At 62.8% G+C, this 22341-nt stretch overlaps 1 protein-coding gene across 11 annotated transcripts in view; it reads left to right on the top strand.

Moving 5' to 3' along the window:
- IQSEC1 (IQ motif and Sec7 domain ArfGEF 1) overlaps nucleotides 1–22341 on the top strand; it is a 284272-nt gene that overhangs the window by 241430 nt on the left and 20501 nt on the right. For all 11 annotated transcript variants that reach the window (XR_012060810.1, XM_072941947.1, XM_072941956.1 and 8 more), the window contains 4 exons: nucleotides 6949–7243; nucleotides 11280–12490; nucleotides 19435–19596; nucleotides 21228–21350. Coding sequence is in view for 10 of the 11 variants with exons in the window: in XM_072941947.1 (XP_072798048.1) it covers nucleotides 6949–7243; nucleotides 11280–12490; nucleotides 19435–19596; nucleotides 21228–21350 (1791 nt within the window). In the remaining variant the exon portion in view is untranslated. The remainder of the gene's footprint in view (nucleotides 1–6948; nucleotides 7244–11279; nucleotides 12491–19434; nucleotides 19597–21227; nucleotides 21351–22341) is intronic.

Consider the following 22341-nt stretch of genomic DNA (forward strand, 5'->3'; position numbering starts at 1 on the left):
TCCCTAGAGCTCCCCGGCCCTGCCTGCTGGGACACACCGCCTCCTGCTCACCACCCCTCCTGAGGTCCTTCTAGGTCACGTTCATCCAGCCTGCCTGCCAGGGGAGACGCCTAACACTGCCAGGCCACAGTCTAGGAGGTACCCCCTCCTCCTCCAAGAGGCACAGGGCTTGGGGGTGTCCCCCAGGTCCGTAAGTCCCTCTGCTCGCCAGCCAGGCGTCTGTCCTCTCTGAGGACTGCTTATCAACTGTGGTCTGGGCTGCAAGGCATTAGGCCTCCCTGGAGGTGCTGCCTCCCCCCAGACCAGGCAGGAGGGAGGGGTCGTGTGGGCTCTGATTTCACTCACTTGCTGAGTGCCCTCCGGGTGGGCTCAGCCTCTCTGTGCCTGCAGGCTGGGCGAGAGGACTGCTTGAGCTACATGTAAAGCTTGGAACACTGTGGACTGCCTAGACACTGGGTATCATCACTCCCGCCAGCGTCGTCGGTTTTGGGGTGCACAGCGGGCCCCTGCTTCTGCCCAGAGCCTCCTCTAACATTTTTCTTAAGAAAAGTCATTCGTGACTTCGCAGGCCATAATTAGAGACATCCGTGGCCCGAGAGGCCAGGGGCCCTGCCCTGACTCACTCCCTGGCTGGAGTCAGGACGTGGCGTCTCAGCCGGGGGGCCCAGTCCCTCTCTAGGACTCTCCCTCCCCTTGGAGCCCGTCACCAGCATCCTGGCCCACGGCCGGAGGTGTGGGTCCACAGAAGCAGAGACCCGTCAGCAGGCAGGGCAGCGACCCTGCCCGGGTGCCGGCCCGCCTGCCCCTCCCGCCTCTCAGTGCTGGGACACGCAGGCTCAGCCCTCCTCTCAGTCAAAGGATGGCTGAAGACAGCAGTTAGAAAGCGCTTTTTATGAGCCAAGCAGCTTTGACGGACTACCTGTCCTGTGCGCCTCACAACAGTCATGTGAAGTTGGTGCTTCAGTCACCCCCATTTTAGAGGAAAGGAAACTGAGGCACAGAAGCATTCCCGCGTATGGTCGCACAGCTTCCAGGCCAGACGTCTGGCTCAGAGGCTGCAGCCAGGATCCCGTCCAGCCCCTTCGCTTGGCAGAAGGGAGGCTGGGAGACTGCGAAACGTGCTCTCTGTTCTTAAATGGTTTCCCTCATCCCCAGGCCGTCGGAAACTCTTGATGCTGTTCCGCAGTGATCCAGCCATTTCCCCACAGAAAAATAACACAGACCAGCGTCTTGTGCAAGAAGGCATGTTTGGGAGACTGGAGAAGGGGAGGAGGGCCCGGGGGCAGCTCGGTGACTCAGAGCTCGGAGCCCCCAGGTCGGCGCGGGTGGGGCCGGGGCCGCTGGGGCTGAGCGCACACACCTCCGTGTGCCCCTCCGACCCCCAGTGGGCCGGCCCCACCTCTGGGCCCCCATGGTGCCCGTGTGGGGCTTAGTCTCTTGGGAGGGAGCCTGTCTTTGCTGGGGGCTGGTGCTTTCGGGGACCCAGCCGTCGCAGAGCAGGACTCCCAGTGGGGTGGGCGGACCACACACACACGCTCGTCCAGGTCATCTCCACGGTGACCAAGGGTGCGGGATTGGGGGCTGCAGCAGGAGGGGGTGGCCTTGTGGAGATCTGCATGTGGCCTTGAGGTCAAGAAATACAAGTAAAGGGCGGTGGGGCAACGTGGTGGGGGCGGGTGGCGCAGATGGAAAGCGGCTTCCAGCCGGTACAGGAGCCTCCCACCACACCTCTGGCAGGTGTCGGGCCTGCTGCAGCTCCCACCCCTCCAGAGTCAGGGAGCTCATCACCTCCGAGCAGCCCACATGGGAGCATCGTTTCTCCAGCTGGGTGACCCGGGTCTCACATCCCAGCCTTGGTGGGAGGCGGCTTCCAGACCCCGCACTCTTCTCCTGGTGGGCGTGCTGTGATTGGGGTTGGTGGCCTGGGGAGGGGTGCAGCTGGTGTCTGTTGCGTGGCACCTGTGCTGGAGGACCTGCAGAGGGGAGTCTGTGATCCATTGGTGATATCTGCCCCGGGCCAGCAGGGAGAAAGTGGGGGCAGGTGTGCCCAGGCTCCGGAGGGCCTCCCGCTGTGATGTGATACTTGCAGTGGACAGCAGACAGCGGACAGCCGGGCTGCATCTGGCTTTTCACTTGTTCACGTTAGTGACCGGCTTCTCAGCTCCATCAGCCGAAAAGATCCCCTGGCCTTTTTTGTAAGAACAGCTCTCAAGCCAGATCTCCCCCATCTTGACATTGTCACCATTATCTTGATGTATGTTCACTTTAGATCAGTCCCTTGTCGACGCAGTTAGATTTTCTCAGCGTTTCTATAACTAGAGAAACACCGCAGTGGACTTGCTCGCACTTACCTCTTTGCAAATCAGTCTCACTTCCTTAGCGTGAGTGTCTAGAAAGGGGACTGTTAGGTCAGGAGCATCTGCCGAGAGTGCTGGGGGCAGCCCCAACTGTCACAGGATGTCCCGGAAACTCCAAGCTGTCAGAGAAGGGCAGGGACTTGGAACAGGTGCCCGTCCAGTCCTTGGTTTGCATGTGGCCTGGGAGTCTGAGTGACTATGGATTCCAGTGTGCAGTTGAGGACCGACTCTGGAGTGTCCGATCCTGGCTGATGGACACAGGCTTTGGGAGAATCGTCCCCAGAAAAGAGGACCTGGGTGGAGACCTTGAGCTCCCGTCGGGAGGGCGCCGTGCTAAAGAAGTGGTGTGTAGGGCAGCCTGGGGGCCGGGGGCTCAGGAGGGCAGAGGCGGTTGGTGGGGGCTGCTGGGCCAGGGCCTGGCCCTTCCCTGACGCTGAAGTCCACCAGAGGTCTGTGTCCCTGGGGCAGCCTGCAGTGGGTGCCCTGCGGTGGGAAGGCAGGCGGTTCGCTATTCTGCTCACTAGACGGTCCCTCCTGCCCCAGGAAGGAGCTGGGGGCAGAGCCAAATGCTAATCAGGACAGGGTGGCTTGGAGCCTGTAGCTCCAGGCTGTGGGCCAGCCGGGGAGAGGTCAGGCGGCTCCAGGGTTCCAGCTCGATGGCTGGGTCTAGCCAGTACTTGTAAGAGGTAGGCCGGTACATCCCCGTCGCTGCACGTAAGCACTGGGCATCTTCACTTTAAAACCTGTCTCTGTCACCAGTGGCTTGGCTCGGATTAAGGGGTCTCTGTCACGTCTAACACCATGTAGCTTCTGTCTGGGACCACGAAGAAGTGATGTTCTCCGGCTCAAGACAGCTTCTTGAGCTCCGTGCTCTGCTCACTTTCGTCCATTCATTTGTTGGAGGACAGCTGGTTGCAGCAGGATGGCCTGGCCCTTTATCATCAGGATGGTTTGAGGCTGGTTTTGATTTGGGGATGTGGAAGGGCTGCCACATCCCACAACTCAAGGGGACACCGTTCATGTAGATGTGGCAGGACTTGGGGACAGATGGAATGCAGTGGGGTTGAGGGGTTGGCCGTAGGGGAGGGCTCTGGCTCGGTCACTGCATGGTGATGGGGGGTGGTCACGTTCAGTTTGGGGCACGTAGGGTGTGCGGCGGGGATGATGTCAGAAACCGTGTTTGAGGACCCAGCACATGGTGGGCCTGCGAGGTGCCTTCACTCCCTCAGCAAAAGTGTTCCTGAGCTGTTCTGGCCCAGGTGTGGGCACTTGGGGAGCATTAGTCAGGAAAGCCGAGAAATCACCCTGCCCTCGTAGAACATAGGTACCGACGTGGGAGGCAGACAAGCCAGAAACACCATGAATGCATGATACAGTGTTGATGGTCAAAACCCACCGAGTAAGGGACTAGGAATGCTGGGGGGGAGGTTTAGAAGGCGGCAGTGAGTCAAGATCCAAGGGAGGTGAGGGTGTGGTCCATGCCCAGATCTGGGGAATGCGGTCCAGGTAGAGGGAACAGCCAGTGCAAAGGCCCTGGGGCGGGAGCGTGCCTGACCCCTTTGAGAAGAGAGGAAGTGAGCCAGTGAGGCTGGAACAGAATGACCAAGGGGAAGAGGGACCAAGATGAGGTCAGCCGAGCTCAGGCCTGAAGGACACTGCAGAATGGACGGGGTCCTCTACGTGTGCTGGGGAGCAGGGAGGCCCTTCATCTGGCCCCTGTTCTGTCAGAATTGCTCTGACTGCCGTGAGGAGCAAAGAGGCAGGGGACAGCGAGGAGGCAGCTGTGATGCCCAGGGAGCCCTGATGGCGGCCTGGACCACCTGCTGAGAAGCGTTTGGAGGTTGGGCTCACAGGGGAAAGGAGGCTGGAGGTGACCTCGACCCCTTCCCTTGGCCTTGAAGGAGGCCCAGCCCTGTCCCCCACGCACGCTCTGGAACCTGCTGTCCCCAGACGGTCAGGAGCCAGGTGATGCCCAGAGCAGGACTTCTGGGCCAGCCCAGCCCTAGGAAGTCCTTGCCTGCCCCCAACCACTTCCATCTCTGTCAGGTCCAAAGAGCAGCCCCCACCCCCTGCTGGGGCTCCAGTCTCTACATGGTGGTGGCGCAGTTCCAGTGTTCTGCCCGTGAGCTCAGCCCAGCAGCCAGGCCCTTCTCCTGTGTCAGGCAGAGCGCTGCCGTGGGTCCAGTGGCTGTCCACTCTCCTCCCTCTCCTTCCTCGGCCCCCTCTGCCCCGACCCGGCCACCTGGGAGTGACGTCAGGCCCAGGCCCTGCCCCGCTGCCTCTCGCCTGCTCTCAGTTACCCTGTGGCAGGTGGACACGCCCCTTTGTCCCGGGGCCCGCTGGGCATTGGAGGAGGGTCCTGCCCCCTCCCTGGCAGCAGTGGGCGCTACCCTGGCTTCCATGTCCTCTGCAGACTCAGGGTCACAAGACTATTAAAAACCCTCATGAGCAGGGCCCTGGCTTTGTCTCTTCAAGGACACAGTTTTGCTTCCTGTCAGCCTCTTGCTTGGAAAGACAGACCAGGCCCAGATGGAAGCATTTCCAGTGGGGACACATGCTCGTGTGTGTGGGGGGTGGTCCCTGGGGGTGTGGGGGGCAGGCCAGGGCAGGGTCAGCGCGTGCACAGCCAGGGTATCCATGGCCTGCGGGTCCCACGTGGGTCCCTCCCTCCCCCACTCAGCTGTCCTTGGAGGGTGGATTTGAGGGCTGGGCCACGCGAAGCTCCATCAGGAGGAGGGGGTGTTGGAGCTCAGCCTGACCCGCCCCCACCCAGCACACCCATGAGGCCCAGAGGAAGTCGCTGCTGAGTGACTGATGGCAGGAGGGTCTGGGGAGGGGGATCCGGAGGCACCTGGCACAGCCCACCTGTGTGACGGACGGACGGCGGACAGGCCTCAGGTGAGGGGAAGCCCTGACTCACAGCCACACTCAGGCCCCCTCGTCACACTGCAGCCTCCAGGCAGCAGGATGGGATGGCCTTTGCCACAGGGGCCTGCTGTGTGTCCCACGGGCCCGGGAACAGAAGGCCGGCGCTGTTCTTAGACTGTCCGCTGGACAGCATGTGCAGGGCTCTGCAGCCGGGGGTGACATCAGGGACAGGCTGCTGCCCCTGGCCTGGGTGTGCCGACTCTGGGCCTCCTTGCCTTGTCCCCTCCCCCAGGAGGCGGCCAGCAGTCTCGCATCCCACGCTGGGCAGCAGGCCCTGCCAGGCCCTGTGACCCGTGGGGACAATAGGCACAGAGCTGGGTGTGGTGGCCCCTCTGGGAAGCCATTAAATGCAGGGTGTTCCCACGGCTCTGAGGACCCTGCTGGGAGGACTGTAGCCTGCGGGGGTCTATGTGCCTGTTGCTCTGCTGAGCCACTGCCAGAGGGACCCCCGCCCTGGCCCCAGGGATCCGAGGGTCCTTAAAGGTTGAGTGGTCTCCTGCAGGGACAGGAGATGGCACGGCGCCCCTGAGAGGCTGCCATAAGCAGCCAGAAACTCGGTTGCATGTTCCTCCTTCGCTCCGCGTCTTCTGAGTTCACTTAGGATGAGTGAATCCGCCCTCTCTGTCCCCCTCTGGCCACCCCTGCATGGCTCTGGGAACGCCGAGAGGTGCAGCACGTGCTCCGGGGACGAGGACGAGGGCGATGGGGTGGAGGGGAGCCCTCAGTCTCAGGCTTTAATCCCTACTCACCTGTGCTTACCTGTGCGACCTTAGGCAGGGCCTGTGCTGTGTGGGCCTGGGTTTCTTTACCTGGACAAGGGAGTTAGTGATCCGTTCTCCACAGACTGGTTAAGATTTAGGGAAAACGTATACAGGTTTCCAAGCCTGCTGTAACCAGGACCAGTAGCCAGGACCACAGGTTGAAACGTTTGTTCCTCCGGAGCCTGGGCGGCCGAGATAAGGTGGGCAGGGTGGGCTCCTTCCGAGGCCCCTCTCCTGGGTGTGTAGACGCGGTCGGTTGTCCCTGTGTGTGGGTCTGGGTCCTGCTCTCACCTTGTAAGGGCCCCAGTGAGATGGATTAGGGCCCCTGTGGCCTCACCACTACTTAATTACCTCTTTAAAGAGTATCTCCTAACACAGGCTCACTCTGAGGTGCTGGGTTAGGGCTGGAAATACGTGTGTCTTGGCGGGGAGGGGACGGTTCAGCCCAGAACACACCCCCGCACAGTGCCCGGCCCTGGAGGGTATGCAGGGGAGAGTCACTGTGTTAATTGTTGTTTCGAAGAAAGGCAAAGTGAGTGGTTTACTTAGTCTGGGTGGTGGGAGTGAGGGAGCAGGGGGGCGGGCCCCCGAGCGCCTGCTCTGCGCCAGGGCCCTCTAGGGACCGGTGGGGAGGCCGTGCTGGTGTAGGACCGGAGCACGGGGGTCAGGGCGGGGGTCGGCTGTCAGGAGGTGGCGACATGTAGCAGGATCTGAGCCCCGAGGGGAGGGGAGCCTGAGGAAGCGGCAGAGCAGAGGGTGGCCGCAGCCCCCCGGCTGCACGGGGAGCCAGCTGGAGGGGCCGGGTGCGCGGGGTCCCCGGGAAAGCGGCGGGCGGCCTCTCGGCTGTGGGGCCCTGGGTCCCGGATTCCCTCTCACAGGAGGCCCCCTCTCTCCCTCTGCAGCGTTGAGGGCGAGGCCCCCAGCAGCGAGACTGGCACGTCACTGGACAGCCCCTCGGCCTACCACCAGGGCCCCCTGGTGCCCGGCGCCAGCCTGAGCCCGGACCACTACGAGCACGCGCCGGCGGGAGCCTATGGGCTGCACTCGGGGCCGCCCGGCCAGCAGCAGCGCGCGCGGAGGCCCAAGCTGCAGCACTCGACCTCCATCCTGCGCAAGCAGGCCGAGGCGGGGGCCGTCAAGCGCCCGCGTTCCCTCTCCGAGAGCTATGAGCTGTCCTCCGACCTGCAGGACAAGCAGGTAGGCGGGGGGCCTCGCGGGGAGGGGCGGCAGGGTCCCAGCGCCCCGGCGGGGGGGGGCCGAGCAGGCGCCGGCGCCCGCAGACCTGACCGCTGCCCCAGCTCGCTCCTCCCGACATGCGGAGGCTCGGGGGGAGGGGCTGGACGCGGGGCGCTCCTGCTCTTGGCCTCTGCCCGGTTCACAGCCCTCGTGGCCAGGCCCCGGGGGCCACGCTAGGCATCGGGCTGACGCGGCCAGTGTATGTGGGCTCCGTGGTGGCCACAGAGGTTCTGGGGTCCAGGAGAGGCCTGAACCTTCAAGGGTCTGCAGGAGGAGCGCTAAGGGAGGGGCAGGTGTGTGCGCGGCAGAAACGGCACGTGCTCTGAAACAAGCCGGCCCCAGCCAGCAAGGCCAGGCCGCCTGTTTACAGCTCCATGTTCTTGTGAGGAAACGCCTCCTTGTGGGGGCCCCGAGGCCCTCGGCCCAGACCCACTGTGGGGTCAGCAAGGGGGGACTCACGGCCCACCCGCTTGGCCTCTCAGGGCTGAGGGAAGAGAGGGGAGGGGTCCTGTCTGGTGGGTGAGGGAGGGAGTCAGAGTACAGGCACATAGTAGGCACTTTAATGAGAATTCTTGTGTGAAGCTGACGGAAAGTTCCAGGTCTCAGGAGAACCCCCAGCCTGCCAGAAGCTGGGCAGCCACCTCTGCCCCCGCCTGGCCCCAGGACCCTTCCCTGCAGCCCCTCAGACAAACCAGGCTGCAGAGGTCTCCCTCCCCGCCAGCCTTGCGTCTACCCTGGCCTGGACCCTGTGTTTGCTCCCCTGCCTTCCTGTTTGTCTTCTATGGAGCAGAGGTCTGGGCCTGGTGTGGCCTGGGACTTCTTCCGGGAACAGTGCGGGTCTTCCCCCGACAGCCCCCTACCGGCCCCTCCTCTCCTCTCAGTCCTGCCCTGTGACCTTGCACAGCCCTGCCTACCTTGGCCCTGATAGTCTGGATCCTTCTACCTGTGAGTTGGGACTGACTGGGGGGGGCAACACATGGCCAGAGCCAGAAGCGAACGGCCCCTTGGCCAGGCCCACAGCAGGGGACTCTGTTCCATTTATCAGTTACACCCAGATCCAAAGTGGATCTGAAACAGTTTATGGCAACAGACACCTGCAGCAGGACCGCTGAACTAGAAGCGAGAAAGGTTAAGACTTAATAGAGGCCTGTGGATGTAGCCATATGCTTTCTACGGACTTAATGCGGCCACATCTGTTCATTTTCATCCCCCACGTATTAGCCGAGGACCCACCGTGTGCTGGACACTGTTGTCCAGGAGATGGACCAGAGACGAGTTAGCAATAAAGACACAGTTCAATTCCAGACAGTGATACAACCTCCGGAGATGATGAAAGAGCGGGGAGAAGGCAAGTGCCTGTGGGAGTTGATAGTGTTGGTGGGGGCACCTCTAGTGTAGTGTTAGAACTGGGTGTTCGCTCAGAGGGCCTTCCAGGAAGAGGGAACGGCGGGAGCAAAGGCCAGAGGCAGAACAGCTTGCCGGAAAGCATGGCAGTAAGAGGTGGTCAGGAGGTGAGGGAGAGGTTACACGGGGGGCCACTGAGCGTTCGACTCTCTGCTGAGCTTCCTGGCAGTCAAAGCAAAAGTGGGAACAGAACAGAGTGCATGGTAATTTCCAGGTGAAGTAGGTGTCCAGTTCCACGAGGGCTTAAAGTCCAGGTGACACAAAGCCTCGTTTTAGTAAAAGAAGCCCAATGGGAGGCCTAGTGGGAGATCGTGTGGTCCCTGCCCACGGCCCTGCCTGGTGGCTTCTGGAGGTTTGCTGTCAGAGATGGCGGTGGGAGGGCTGCCCTCTTGGTTCCCCGTTCTTGCCCTTGAGGGAGTGGGGGCTTGGTGGGAGAGCTCTCCTTGGGACTGACTCCTCCTCCTGTCACTTCCCTGAGCCCCTTTTCTCCTCTAGGGGCGGGATCCTGGGGCCCCTCTGCAGCCCAGGGTCTCTGTGTCGGGGGAGGGTGACACAGCGGTGAGCACACACTGACCGATTCCCTCCCCTGTGCCCACACTTAGCCTCAGACGGGGCCTCGGGTCAGCTCTGGCCCGGAGGGAAGACTGACCACAGTGAGGCTGGGGGATGAGGAAGAGCGGGCCTGGGTCCGTTTGTCCCCTGGGGGAGGCCAAGCATGAGGGACTTGGACACTTTGAGGACCAAACACAGCCCACTTCTGCCTCCCCGAAGTTCCGCATTCTCTGTCCACCTGGGTCTGGTGAGACGGTCTCAGGCAGAGAGCGTCTCTGCCTGGTTGATGAGACCCCACGTGAGCAGGAGAGGAAGACCCTAAGTGAGCGCCGGGTCTGTGCCGGGCGCCCAGCCCGCCCCTCCAGCCGAGGCAGGCACAAGGGGCGCGAGCCGAACCCCTTGGAGGGCAGAGGAGAGATGGCTTCCCGGAGCTCAGCCTTGGACGCTTTATTGGCCCCGTGGGCTTTCCAAGCTCCACTCCAAACCCAGAAACAGAAACTCTGCTTACAGATGTGGAAGTGAGGTCATCTCTTTGGATGCTGTTCAGTAACTTCAGGGCGAGAGAAGCAGCAGACCCACCCCGGCTGACTCTGGGCCCAGCCAGACTTTGAAAAGTCGTTTTGATCCTCACACACCCACCCCCAGCCCCCACTCCTCTCCGGCGAGAGGCCTCTCTGCCCAGCCTGCCACTCCCCCTCCCTGGGCCCCGGGGAGCTGGCACGTCCATGTCCGGGGGGAGCTGGTGTGCCCGAGATAGGTGGCCTCACAGAGCCGGGCACCTCTGGTTTCCGGAGAGGTGAACAGGCCACCGAGGGACGTGGGGGACCAAGATCCACACTGAGCCGTGAGTGAGGTCCGAGCCCGCCCTCCTCCCTTCCTGCCCACCCCCAGGCAGCTGTGAACAGCCCTCTCCCCCAGCCGGCCGCAGTCTGGATTGGCTGAGTCTGTTTGGCTTTGTTCAGTGAGTGTGTGCCTCTGTCTGTTCTAGACAGACTTGGCCCCTCCAGGGCGGAGACCGTGTCTCTCTGCCACCAGCGAGGGTGTGGTGCCGCACAGAGCAGGCAGCGGGGCCTCGCCGCGTGGGGTGCGGTGCTTTGCCCCTGGTGCGGACACACCTCACTCCCGGGGACCTGCGCCTTCTGGCCCCACGTCAGGTGCCGCTCAGCCCAGCACCCGAGGGCTCTACTTGGCAGACCAGCCATTCCTTCTCCTGGATTTTCTTTGATACCGAAGAGCGGGCTCTAACCTCAGTCAGGGGCAAGGCATGGGGAGCGGCCCTCAGGGTTGTCCTTGGCCTCAGGACTTCACAGGCCCACGTGGCACCCTGGGGAGTCCAAGTCCCCTCCTGCCTGCCTGCAGCCCGGCCCCATAGCTGAGCTCATGGAGCTCCCTCCAGGGTCTGGAGGCCTCTGAGGATGTGTTGGGTCTCTTCTTTGGGCCTCAGTTTCCCCATCTGTACTGAGGGAACTTGGGGACCCCATGAACCGTCAACACCTCCCAGGAATGCAGTTGAGGGTCTTGTAGCCCCTACTGGCATGTGCTGGGGGTCTTCCCTATGCCCACCACAGTTCTGCAAGGTAGGTGTGATGAGACGGAGGAGCTGAGGGTCCAAGGCTTTTCAGAGTCACTCCACAAACGAGGGCAGGGCCCAGACTACAACCCAGGCCACCATGGGTGCCACAGAAGGAAGTCAGGCTGCAGGCTGGCAGCCAGGGCTCCATGCCCAGGGCCTGCCCAGGTCTCTGGAAGGTCTCTTAACACCTGTTGTGGGCCCCTTGTCTCTGGAGGGGTGGCCTGTACTCTTCCACCATCTCCAAAGTTTCATTCAACCACATGCCCTGGATGTACCAGGGCCAAAGTCCTGGGCAGCCACCACCCTTTAAGTGTTCTGAGAAGTCCTGCAGGGAACGTGTTTGTTTTAAGCTTAATGCAACGTTTCTCTGTCTTCCTGGGCTTCGAACCTTGTTGGGCACAGCCTGCCAGCAGGCCTGGGGGAGGGTGCGACCCTGGGCCATCCTCACCTCCTCTCCTCCCCTCGCAGGTGGAGATGCTAGAACGGAAGTATGGGGGCCGCCTCGTGACCCGCCATGCGGCCCGCACCATCCAGACAGCCTTCCGCCAGTACCAGATGAACAAGAACTTCGAGCGGCTGCGCAGCTCCATGTCTGAGAACCGCATGTCCCGCCGCATCGTGCTGTCCAACATGAGGATGCAGTTCTCCTTTGAGGGGCCTGAGAAGGTGCACAGCTCCTACTTCGAGGGCAAGCAGGTCTCGCTGACCGATGAGGGTGCCCAGCTTGGGGCCCTGGTGCCGGCCGAGTGCAGTGAGCTCAGCGAGCCGCCCCCCCTCAAGGCCCCTGCCCCAACTGGCGACTTCACGGACGCCATCACGGAGCTGGAGGACGCCTTCTCACGGCAGGTGAAGTCGCTGGCCGAGTCCATTGACGACGCACTCAACTGCCGCAGCTTGCACGCGGAGGAGGTGCCTGCGCCTGATGTGGGGCGGCCCCGGGGCGCCGAGCCCCGCCCACGGGACGAGATGACAGCCTCCTACAGCGACGTCACCTTGTACATCGATGAGGAGGAGTTGTCGCCACCCCTGCCCCTGTCGCAGCCAGGGCGCCGGCCATCCAGCGCCGAGTCGGACCTGCGGCTGCGGGCCGGGGGCGCCGCCCAGGACTACTGGGCCCTGGCCCACAAGGACGACAAGGGGGACACGGACACGAGCTGCCGGAGCACGCCATCGCTCGAGCCGCAGGAGCCGCGGCTGCGCGGGGAGCACCTCCCACTGCTCACCATCGAGCCGCCCAGCGACAGCTCTGTGGACCTGAGCGACCGCTCAGACCGCAGCTCGCTCAAGAGGCAGGGCGCCTACGACCGCGGCCTGGGAGGGCAGCAGGGCAGTCCCAAGCACGGCCCCCCCAAGGGCCTCCCCCGGGAGGAGCCGGAGCTGCGGCCCCGGCCCCCCAGGCCCCTGGACGGCCACCTGGCCATCAACGGCTCGGCCAACAGGCAGAGCAAGTCCGAGTCGGACTACTCGGACGGGGACAACGACAGCGTCAACAGCACGTCCAACTCCAATGACACCATCAACTGCAGCTCCGAGTCGTCATCCCGGGACAGCCTGCGGGAGCAGACGCTCAGCAAGCAGACCTACCATAAGGAGACGCGCAACAGCTGGGACTCGCCCGCCTTCAGCAACGACGTCATCCGTAAGCGGCACTACCGCATCGGCCTCAACCTCTTCAACAAGTGAGTCTGCCGGCCTCCCCGCCTCCCCGCCGTCCTGGTCGTGGGCCGGGCCAGGGCTGCTCTGTGACAGAGCGCCGTGAGGGGCTGTCAGCCCCCAACCCGGCTCCCGTTGGTGCCCAGGGAGCCGTCGTGCGAGGGCCAGCGGGTGTGTGGGCTGGGCTGCACCGGCCCTGAGTTTATTTCCTGGGTGACGGAGCATGGAGGTCTCTGAGCAAGGGTGTGACGCGTCCGTGTCCGTGCGGGCTGGGCTCAGGTGGACTCTCAGCTCAGCCCTCTGGGAGGCGTGTGACGCGGTCTGCTGAGTGTCACTGTCACTGGGAAGGTTCTGGTAAGGTGCTGTGGGTGTAGTCCCGAGAGCAGCTTTAGGGCAGGAGACTGGTATTTAAAGCAGACTATTCTTAGCACAGCCGAAAATAGCACGTGGACGGGGAGGAGGGCTGAGCGCTCCCTCGGAGGGGACATTGGCAGCTCTGGTCATTGAACCTTGGATTTCTCATCATTTCCATCCACCCGGCCTGCTGACTTGGGGTCAGCAGACGCCGGCCTGGTGCTGGCTCCTCCCGGGCTGGGGCGCGGCTAGCCGGCCTGCTGGCTACTGACACGCACGCTGTGCTTCCCTGTGCCTCCCTGTGCCCTGCTTCCTCTTCTCGACTGGGGGACTTGGGGGCACTTCTGAGCCATCTCTAGTGCAAGCGGCAGTGCCATCTGGGAACTCAGAGAGTCCCAACCCGGAGGGTGAGGGGAGGGAGCCATGCGTTCATACAGGGGCCTCCAGGGGCTGGGGTCATTGGCCCTCGGTCCACTGAGAACAAAGATGGACCCGTCACACCCGCTGCGGTGATCTCTCCTCAGACTCCCATCTGTGCGGGAGGTCCAGTCCCACCGCCACGTGAGCCGTGGCTGGAACAGCGCCCTGGACAGGGAGGGTCCCGCACTGCTGGGCCCCTCCTGAGCTCGGTCCCGGAAGTCCGCCCCACCTGCTTCTGGGCACAGCCAGCTCCTGGCTTGTCTTGGACCCTTTCTAGGGAGGCTGGTGGAGCCTGGGGGCTCCCCCGGTGCCCCAGCTTCCCTCACCCCGATGTGGGAGCCCCAGCTGAGCAGATAGGTAGCGGCCAGAAAGAACGGTCTCCTGGACCAGGCCGGTCGCTGGCCCTTTCCAGCTCTGTTGGTTTTAATTACGCCTCTAATGCATGACCACGCTCTCCAGAGAAAACGAAAGTCTTCCAGCTAGGCTGCCGCCCGCCCCGTCCCTCTGGAGTCTCCCCTCCCAGGCCTGCTTCTGCACACCTTTGCCGTGCCCCCTGTGCGTCTTTGGGCCGCGCAGCCTCTGCATGATGGCGCCGAGGCCAATGGTGTCACCTCGCGGGGTGCAAGGTGCTCAGAACAGCGCCAGTCACGCAGTGAGCCCCGTGACGTCACCTCGGCCCCGGCCGTGCACGCTCTCCCGCTGCGGTGCCGCCTCGCCATTTGCTGTTGCAGAGCTTCCCTGTCCGTGCCGTGGGCCGCCTCGTCCCCGTGCCGCTGTCTCGGGCCCACGTTCTGCCGTCCATGCTGATCTGGCCAGTTACTTCCACTTTCTCCTGGTTACCAGCGCTATGACAGTGAGCGTGGACTCACTCCCCAGAGAGCCCCCGGGGCAGGAGACGTTGTGGGGGTCGGGGCTCACGTGGACACGTTGGTCACTGAAGTAGAAACTGCAGCTGGATCTGAGACATGCCGGACAGCACTCCGTGTTTCCTTCTGCCCCAGTCGAAGCACAGGAATAGTGTCCCTTTTGTATTAATTTGTATTTCCCTGGCTGCTCCTAAGATGGAGCCTCTCCACGTGGGTCTTTGGCCATTGCCTTTTCTCCTGTGAAATGCCCGTATGCTTATTTTGCCCGCGTTTCTGCTATTTGTCATTTTGATTGACTGGTCGTTCTTCATATATTGTAGATACTAATCCTTCGTGGTTACAGTTATTTTTCTTTCTGTCCTTGTCCTTTTTCTTTTTTTTTTTGCTTCTGAGACAGCACTCGCATACCATTAACACTCACTCTTACAAAGTATACAGTTCAGTGGTGTTTTATTGTATGTCCTTTAACTTTGTTTTTGCTTTCTCAGTCTAACAAGAAGTTACTAATTTCTTTGCTTTCTTTTGAGGTGTGATTGACATGTAACATTCATTTCAGGTATACAACAGATGAGTCAATATTTGTATCTGTTACAAAAATCTTCACCAGGATAAACGGAAAACCTCCACCATCATACATAGTTACAAAGTTTTTTCCTTGTGATGAAAAGTGTTGAAAATCTACTCTCTTAGCAACTTGCAAAACGCAACAGTGTTCCTAACTATTGTCGCCGTGCTGAACAAGAAGTGCCTGATTTTAACTAATCTTTTATCAGTGTTTTTTGTTTATTATTCTGGTTTTTCATGTTAGATTTTTAAAAGGCTCGCCCCAGGTATATTTTAAAATACATATATTTTTTGTATTTTAAAATATATTATGACTTATTATGACTGAAAGTTATTTTTTTCAGGACTTTCATAGTTTTATTTTATGTTCTGTAAGATTTTAACCTGGAATTTGGCGAGGGGTCTAGCTTTTATTATTCTGTACAGATTAGCCAGTCACGTCCAGACAGTTTATTGAATTGTCTGTCCTTTCTTTGCTGACTTGAAATCTCATCTCGCCCCGACGTGAACAGGGTCTGTGGACCCTTGCACCCATCTGGCAGACATCTGTCGCACACCTGGTGCATGCTAGGCCTGTGTCCGCGGCCTGGGGCTTGTCGGTGAACAGAGTTAAGGTCTCTGGGAAGTGCTGCGCTGGTGGTCAGAGCATCTCCCTGACCCTCTGCCAACACCAGACTTGCAGTTTTGCAGGTTTTCTTGTTAGGGCAGAGCCGCTCTTTTGTTCTCTTCAGTAGTGGGCTTTGCTCTCGTGGGGTCACTCTTCCCCGTGGGCTGTGGAATCGGTTCTTTAAGGCTATGAAAAGTATTGGACTTTGCCCTGGAGCCCCCTCACCGTGGGGGCTCTCCCAGGGGCCTCTTCTCCCCACCTTCTCCCTACCTCCCCGGCCCCCGCCTCGCCCGCACCCCAGGCTGCCCCCAGGGAGCTCTGTTCCCATCCCGCCCCAGGAGCGAGCTTTCCAGTGCAGACCCCCTCCCAAGGGGTCTGTGGAGGGTCACGGTGATGCATCGGGAAGAGAGAGGAAAGCAAGACAGACGAAACCCGAGGAAGGGGGAGCAGGGTGGCGGGGAGGAGCGTCCTGGGGCCGCTGCCATCTGCCCGGAGTCCAGGTGCTCCCCCCGGCTCTGGGGCTGCACGTCGGGCTCGCAGCACCAGGGGCAGGGCAGGGCAGGGAGCCAGAGGCAGGCGGGTCTCAGCCCCAGCTCTGCTGCTCGTCAGCTGCGGGGACTGTGCAGGTCCTGCACCCTGAGCCTCGCTGGCTGTGCCGGGAAAATGGGTTCCCGCCCCAGGGCCTGCTGAGGGTTAGGGTGGTGGCACCAGGAGCCTGCCATCAGGCTGGCAGGAGAGCCTCCATGCTTCCTGTCACTTCCTCCCCCGGGGAAGGGGCCATCACTAACCCACTTCACAGATGGGTGAGCCAAGGCACCTGGAGATAGCTTCCCTGAGGTCACACAACTGGCAGGTGGCCCAGCTTAAACCCCAGTGCAGGGACTGGGACCTTGCATGTAACCCTCCGCATCCCTACCTGCTTGCGGGGCCATGTGTGTCCACTGAGTCTAGGGGGCGGGCCACGCTCATGGAGGCCTCGCAGCCCTGGAGCAGTGGTCCTGGGCTGCCGCAGCGGCGAGAGCTGGGGTGTGCGCCCCGCAGCCCTGAGGGCACCCGGCAGGACCTCACCAGGCCTGTCGCCTGCTTGCCGAGGGGCCCCGCTTGGGTGCCCCACACCCACATCCTTGCCCAGGACACCATAGCCACTCGGGCCCTCTCCAGCCTCTGGACGAGGGCTGTCCCCAGGGTCACCAGATGCAGCGGTGCCCTCGGAGGGAGTGGGCACCTCGTCTCTGAGGAGCAGGGACGCAGGGCCTCCGGGACTGCCCTCGTGCTGCACTGGGACTCCCGGGCTGGGGCTGTCGGGGCGGGGCCCTGAGGTCGTTCTGGCCCGGGCTGTGTCTGGGAGCCAGTCTCCCTCTCCCCACGCCCTCCCCCGGGGCCCGGAGTCGCTGCGGGAGGAGGCAGAGAGCTTCCCACGAGCCTGGGCTGCTCTGAGGTTCCGCCTTCGGCACCCGTGGGGGTCAGTCCTGCACGCCTGAGGGGAGCAGGCTCGGGGCTTGGCCAGCCGCCCAGCAAACGGCACAGCTGGGCTTGGGCTCTTGACCTGCTGGCGCCGTGCTGCTTGCCCGGGTCGTGCTTGCCGTAACCTGTGACTGTGACAGAGGTGAAGCCGGCCTGTGCCGAGCACTTCACGTGCGGCGTCTCCCTAAATCTTCACTGTGACCCCGTGAGGTGTGGCGCCGGGAGCCAGGCGTGGGGACCCGGGCACCAGTCAGGGCCCCAGAACCAGCAGAGCCGTTCCCCGAGCCGAGCCGGCTGTGCCGTCGCAGGTGGTCCTGCTGGCTTACGTGACTGGGTCTGCTAGGAGCCCTTTGAGCTGGGCCTGGAGATCGGGGTCCTATCCCCTCGACATGAGCCCACTCAGAGCCCTGGGGCTGGGCCTCGGGGAGGAAGACAGTGCCAAGGTGGCCCCCCGGGCACTCCAACCACGTCGGGGGCCTAGCCAGAGCATGCCAGGCTCCTCACTGCACTCCTCCGAGGAAAGCTAGACCCCCAGGGCCCGCGCAGCGCTGTGTGGTCCGGCCTGCCCACCCCGCGCCAACCCCACCACCCCAGGGCCCCTTCCCTCCACCTTGGAGTGGCTTCACAGCCTCCATCCTACAAGACGCACTCCCCCGTCAGGGCCTTTGCATCCGCTGTGGCCTCCACCAGAAGCTCCTTGACCACTCCGGTCACTGTCCCGTGGGCACCTGCTCAGAGAAGCCTCTGCGTCCCCGGCAGGAGCCCCTCCCGCCCTCACTCGGCCCCTCTGCCCTTCAGACTGGGGAGCTGCAGGAGCTGCGCTGGGCGTTCTGGGGTGCCGCCCAGGACGCAGTCGGCATGTGGCACTCGCGTGATCCGTGAGGAGTCCGAGTCCCCACGGCCCCTTGACAGCTCGGCCTGCCCGCTGGGCTCGGAGCCCCTCGGGGTGGACCTGGAACCCGTGATGCCGCGTGACGTCGGCATGTGAGCTCAGGAGGGAGCAGCTGGGGCAGAGAGGGGAGAGCCGGCACCCCCAGGGCAGCAGGAGGAGGCAGGGCTGGACCAGGACATCATGTTAGGGCCTCGAGGGGCCAGGCGGGCCCGGGCAGGTGGGTGCCAAGGACGCCTAAGTTGGGGAGGCCCAGCCCGGCCATCCCAGTCATTCCCACATGGGAACGCAGGCCCGGGGTGCCAGACCGTCTCTCGAGAGAAGCTGGAAGTCGTCTTCCAGGTCCTGTGTGCGCTCACAGTTGCTCAATGTTGGCAGCTAACTGGAATTCTTTCCTGTTAACGTTGTGTGGCCGAAGAAATCACATCTGCAGGCTGGCGCTGGGGTAGAGGTGGGCAGAGGCAGGCGTGGAGGGGACCAGTGGGGGCTGGCGTGGAACTGGGAACGAGGAAGCCCAACCCCTGGTCGCTGCATCAGCAGCAGCAGCCGAGAGGGTGGAGCCCTGGTGGTGGGCGGCCCCTCCTTGGGGACCCCAGAGTTGGGGAGGAATGGGGACGTCGGGGAGCAGGGCCACTCGGTCACCACTTTGTTCCTGGACCCAGCTGGCCGGCGGCTGCTCCAGCCAAGTTCCTGAGGGCCAGGTTGGCGTGTGCGGCCACCTGGGTCGCCTTGCAGCCGGATGTTTGCCTGCACGTAGAACGTGCCGTCTGTCACACCCGCCGTCAGCCAGGAGCTGCACGGCTGATGGCGCGAGGCAGTCCCTGGCCTTCACCTCCATGCCCCTGGGGGACAGCAGCACACTGGCCTCTAACCTCTGGGGTAAGGAGTAGGACTCAGCCCCTAGTTGGAGGCGACCCTGCTACCTGGCCCCTGCACAAGTGCCAGGCGCAGCCCCAGGGCTCTGCAGCCCTTCGCGCGTCAGAGGCTCCAGGTTTGTCAGAGGGCACCGCCCTCCAAGGGTCAGATGTGCATGGGGACTGGTGGCACCTTCCACTACGCTGCGTCTTTTGACCACCGGTGCCTCCCTGGGGGGACAGCCGAGCTGGCACCAAGCAACAAGGCCCAAGGCTCGGAGGGAGGAAGGGGCCTGCTGGCTCACTGCCCAGCCCTGAGGGGCCTCCAGCCCTCCTGGTCCACGGCTCCCAGTGCAGGTGACACACTCGGCCCCACTGGGCGGGCTCAGCCCCCGTTTCCTCTGGTGCTGCACCTCCGTTTCCTCTGCTGTCAGTTGAGGTTAACCCTAACCCTTTCTGATGCTTACTGTGAGCACTGAGCACCATGCCAGGTGCTGGACTGCGTTAGCCCAGTAAGTCCAATCAACAAGGGCGCTCAGGACCCAGCGAGGTCACACAGCTGTCAGGCTCCTGAACAGCACAGGTGACAAGCATGCCAACCCCAAGAAGCGGTGTGGGAAACGAGTGGGTTGGCGTGGGGGGTCCTCAGACGGTGGCAGCACAGAGCACATGCTCGACAGGTGGCAGGTGGTTCGTCTTGGGCAGGTGGGCCTGTGTGTGCCCGGCGGGGCTCCAGTGCACAGGGGCCGAGGAGCTAGGCCGGGCAAGGCTGTTGTGTGCACGCAGGCACTGGGGCGGTGCAGGGCTTCAGGAGGGCCCCGCTCCGCACCCACCGCCATGCACCGGGCGGGTCCAGTTCCCCCACGTTGTGAGCTCAGGGTGGGGCGGGCAGGGTGCCGCGGAGGAGGGGGTGGCAAGGGTGCCCGGCTGAGCCTGTCTCTCATCCCCCCAGGAAGCCCGAGAAGGGCATCCAGTACCTCGTGGAGCGCGGCTTCGTGCCCGACACGCCGGTGGGGGTGGCCCACTTCCTGCTGCAGCGCAAGGGCCTGAGTCGGCAGATGATCGGGGAGTTCCTGGGCAACCGGCAGAAGCAGTTCAACCGGGACGTGCTGGAGTGAGTCCGGGCAGGGAGCAGCGTGGACGCGACACGTGGGCTCTGTCCCCCGCACTCGCCCCCTCAGCCGGGCCCCTCCCCTGGCCTGGCTGTGTCTGTCCTGACAGTGGCAGGGGCAAGGGGAGGGGAGCCACCAGAGCTCGACAGGAGGAGGGGATGAGGATCCAGCCAGGCTGGCAGCCAGGCTCTCCGCTACTTGGAAGCCTGCGGAAAAGCGCTTTTCCAGTGCCCTGGGCACCGCTGACAGTGCTGGGAAGTGCTTCCCACGTGCACCCTCCGTCCCCCAATCCTCCACGAGACGTTTGGACCCCGTGCCCACAGGGCAGGCACGCACGGGTCATGTCCTCCCCTCGCCCACGAGGGGGGCGTCAGGGACCCGCAGCCCACCCTCAGCTGGCGACCCAGGCCGGCAGTAGGCTGGCTCAAGCAGGTGTCCTGTCCTCCTTCCTGGGGCCTGGGGAGCAGCTCCAGGCCCACCGCAAGGACGTTTCTGCCCCAGGCGATCGGGCAGGCCGGGAACAGAAGCAGAGCAGGGTAAAGTCTAACCAGCAACAGTGGCCCTGGGTGAAGGGGGCAGCCGGGGGCGGGCATGCGCCACCTCTGGGCCCCCCTGGGAGGAAGCAGGTGGGTGTCGTGGCCTCTGCTTCACAGGTGAGCAGACCCAGCTCCGGGGGGCTGGCCTGGGTGCCCCCAGACACACACACACACGTGTGTCCATTCGGTCACGCACAGACACAGGAGAGGCGGCGAGCCTCTGGGCCTGGCATGTGGCTGGTGTGGCTGGCACCCAGCAGATGGCGTCTGGGCCGCCTGGGCCGCCTTCTCCCTGCCCAGCATTTCTGTTCCAGCCCCTCGCTGTGCGTGTGGTTAGTGCCCCCTCCCCTTTGAAACCTGGGAGGAGTGGTTCAAGGACTTGCTCCTTAGTGAGTGGGGCCCAGGACCATCCAGTCCAGACCCATCCCCTGCAGCTGCCCCTGCGCTCCCCCACGCCCCCTCCAGCCTGCTCCTGGCCGGTAGGAAATCCGAGCATTGTTTTCCTTGGGTCAGAAAATAGCAGTGGCCTCAGGAAGTAGCAAGACCCCCCCACCCAGGCGTCCTGCTCGGATGCAGGTCAGCAAATCGTCCCTCGGGGTCCCTGCCCCCACCTTTCCCTCGATGGCGGTGTGCGCGCTCAGAGTGGGTGGGATTGCCAGTGCCTGTCGCCCCAGCAGAGGGGGGGCCCCACGACCGAGGTCTCTGCAGCCCCACGGAGGGTGGTCATGGCTTCATTACCAACAGATGCCGTGGGCACCAGAGTGGGCTGTGAGGGTCCCTGGTGCAGGCCCACCCTCTCTGCGCGGGGGTCGTGGCCAGAGGCAGAAGCAGACTGTGCCGGGGTGGGGCTGTGACGAGTGACCCTCCTTCTGGCAGGTGAGGACGGCACAGCCCCTCTGGGTGCCCCGCAGGGAGGCCCAGGAGAGCCCTATGGGGGGGCGGGCCCAGGGCACACTTCTGGAGCTGACTCCTGCCGCCCTCATTCTCCATCCTCCCTGCGGTGACCCCAAGTGCTCCGTCCACCCTCTGCGGGCTGTCCTCACCTCTCCGGCAGGAGGCCGACAGGGAACACTGAGGGCCTTTGTCTCTCGTTTCAGCTGCGTAGTGGACGAGATGGATTTCTCTGCCATGGAGCTGGATGAAGCCCTCCGGAAGTTCCAGGCGCACATCCGGGTCCAGGGGGAGGCCCAGAAGGTGGAGCGGCTAATCGAGGCCTTCAGGTAAGGGCTGCACAGGTGGGGCAGGTGTCGGGCAGAAGGGTCCCCACACAAAAGCAGTGTCTCCAGGGCTGATCCCCCTTCAGGGTCCGGTGGCAGTGAATTCAGCTGGGGTGCCAGGCACTGTGCTGCTTAGCTCTGGTGCCGGGACTAGAAGTCCTCGTCTTCCTCCACGTCCTCCGTGTCCTGGTTGGTTCATGAGTCCATCTGTGTCATCATTCATTTGCTTACTCACAGGGGCAGAGGTTCCCTCATTGAGGGCCTGGTCTGACACCCACGCCACTTACCAGCTGTGTGACCTTGCGCTGGTTACTTAACCTCTCTGTGCCTCATGTCCTCATCTGTAGAGAGGGGGTGACGAAAGCATCTACCCTGGTGGAGGGTCAAAGGATTAAAGCACTTAGGATGTGTTTAGCCCAGTGCCTGGCACCCCAGAGAGCCCGTGGTCGAGGTGGGCTGCCCTGTAGTCTTCCGTGCCCGGGCTGTGTGCACACTGGCCATAGAGGGCTCCGTGGTCCATGCCGGCTGTGGGAGGCCTAGCCCTCTGGGCTCAGCCAGAGTGCTGGGGCCATGGAGGGACAAGGTTGTGGAAGGAGAAACCCCAGGCCCTGGGAGGAAGGCTTCCTGGAGGGGGTGGCACTTCACAAGGAAGAAGGAATTGAAGCCCACATTGTCTGAGCTCCAACGGCTGCTGCCTGTGGGATATAGGCCTCGGTTCTGGTGCCCCACCTGGTTCCTCTTCCCCATCCCTGCCGCACCCCAAAGGGTCGCCAGAGGGGCCTCAGGGTGGGTCGGGGGCATAGTCGCGGTAGTGAGGACAGTGAGTGGACGATGCCGTGAGGAGCATTTTAGTCAGGCTGTTAGTTCAGCTGCTCCAGCAAAGACCCTGCAGGAGCCGAAACTGAAACACACGAGATGGGCTCCGTCTGAGCTGACGTGGAGGAAGCCTGGACTCCTGTCATCTCTCGGTCCCAGGGGTGGGGGGCAGGTCCAA

This window comes from Vicugna pacos, chromosome 17 (assembly GCF_048564905.1).
Source record: "Vicugna pacos chromosome 17, VicPac4, whole genome shotgun sequence".
In the NCBI taxonomy this organism is placed as follows: domain Eukaryota; kingdom Metazoa; phylum Chordata; class Mammalia; order Artiodactyla; family Camelidae; genus Vicugna; species Vicugna pacos.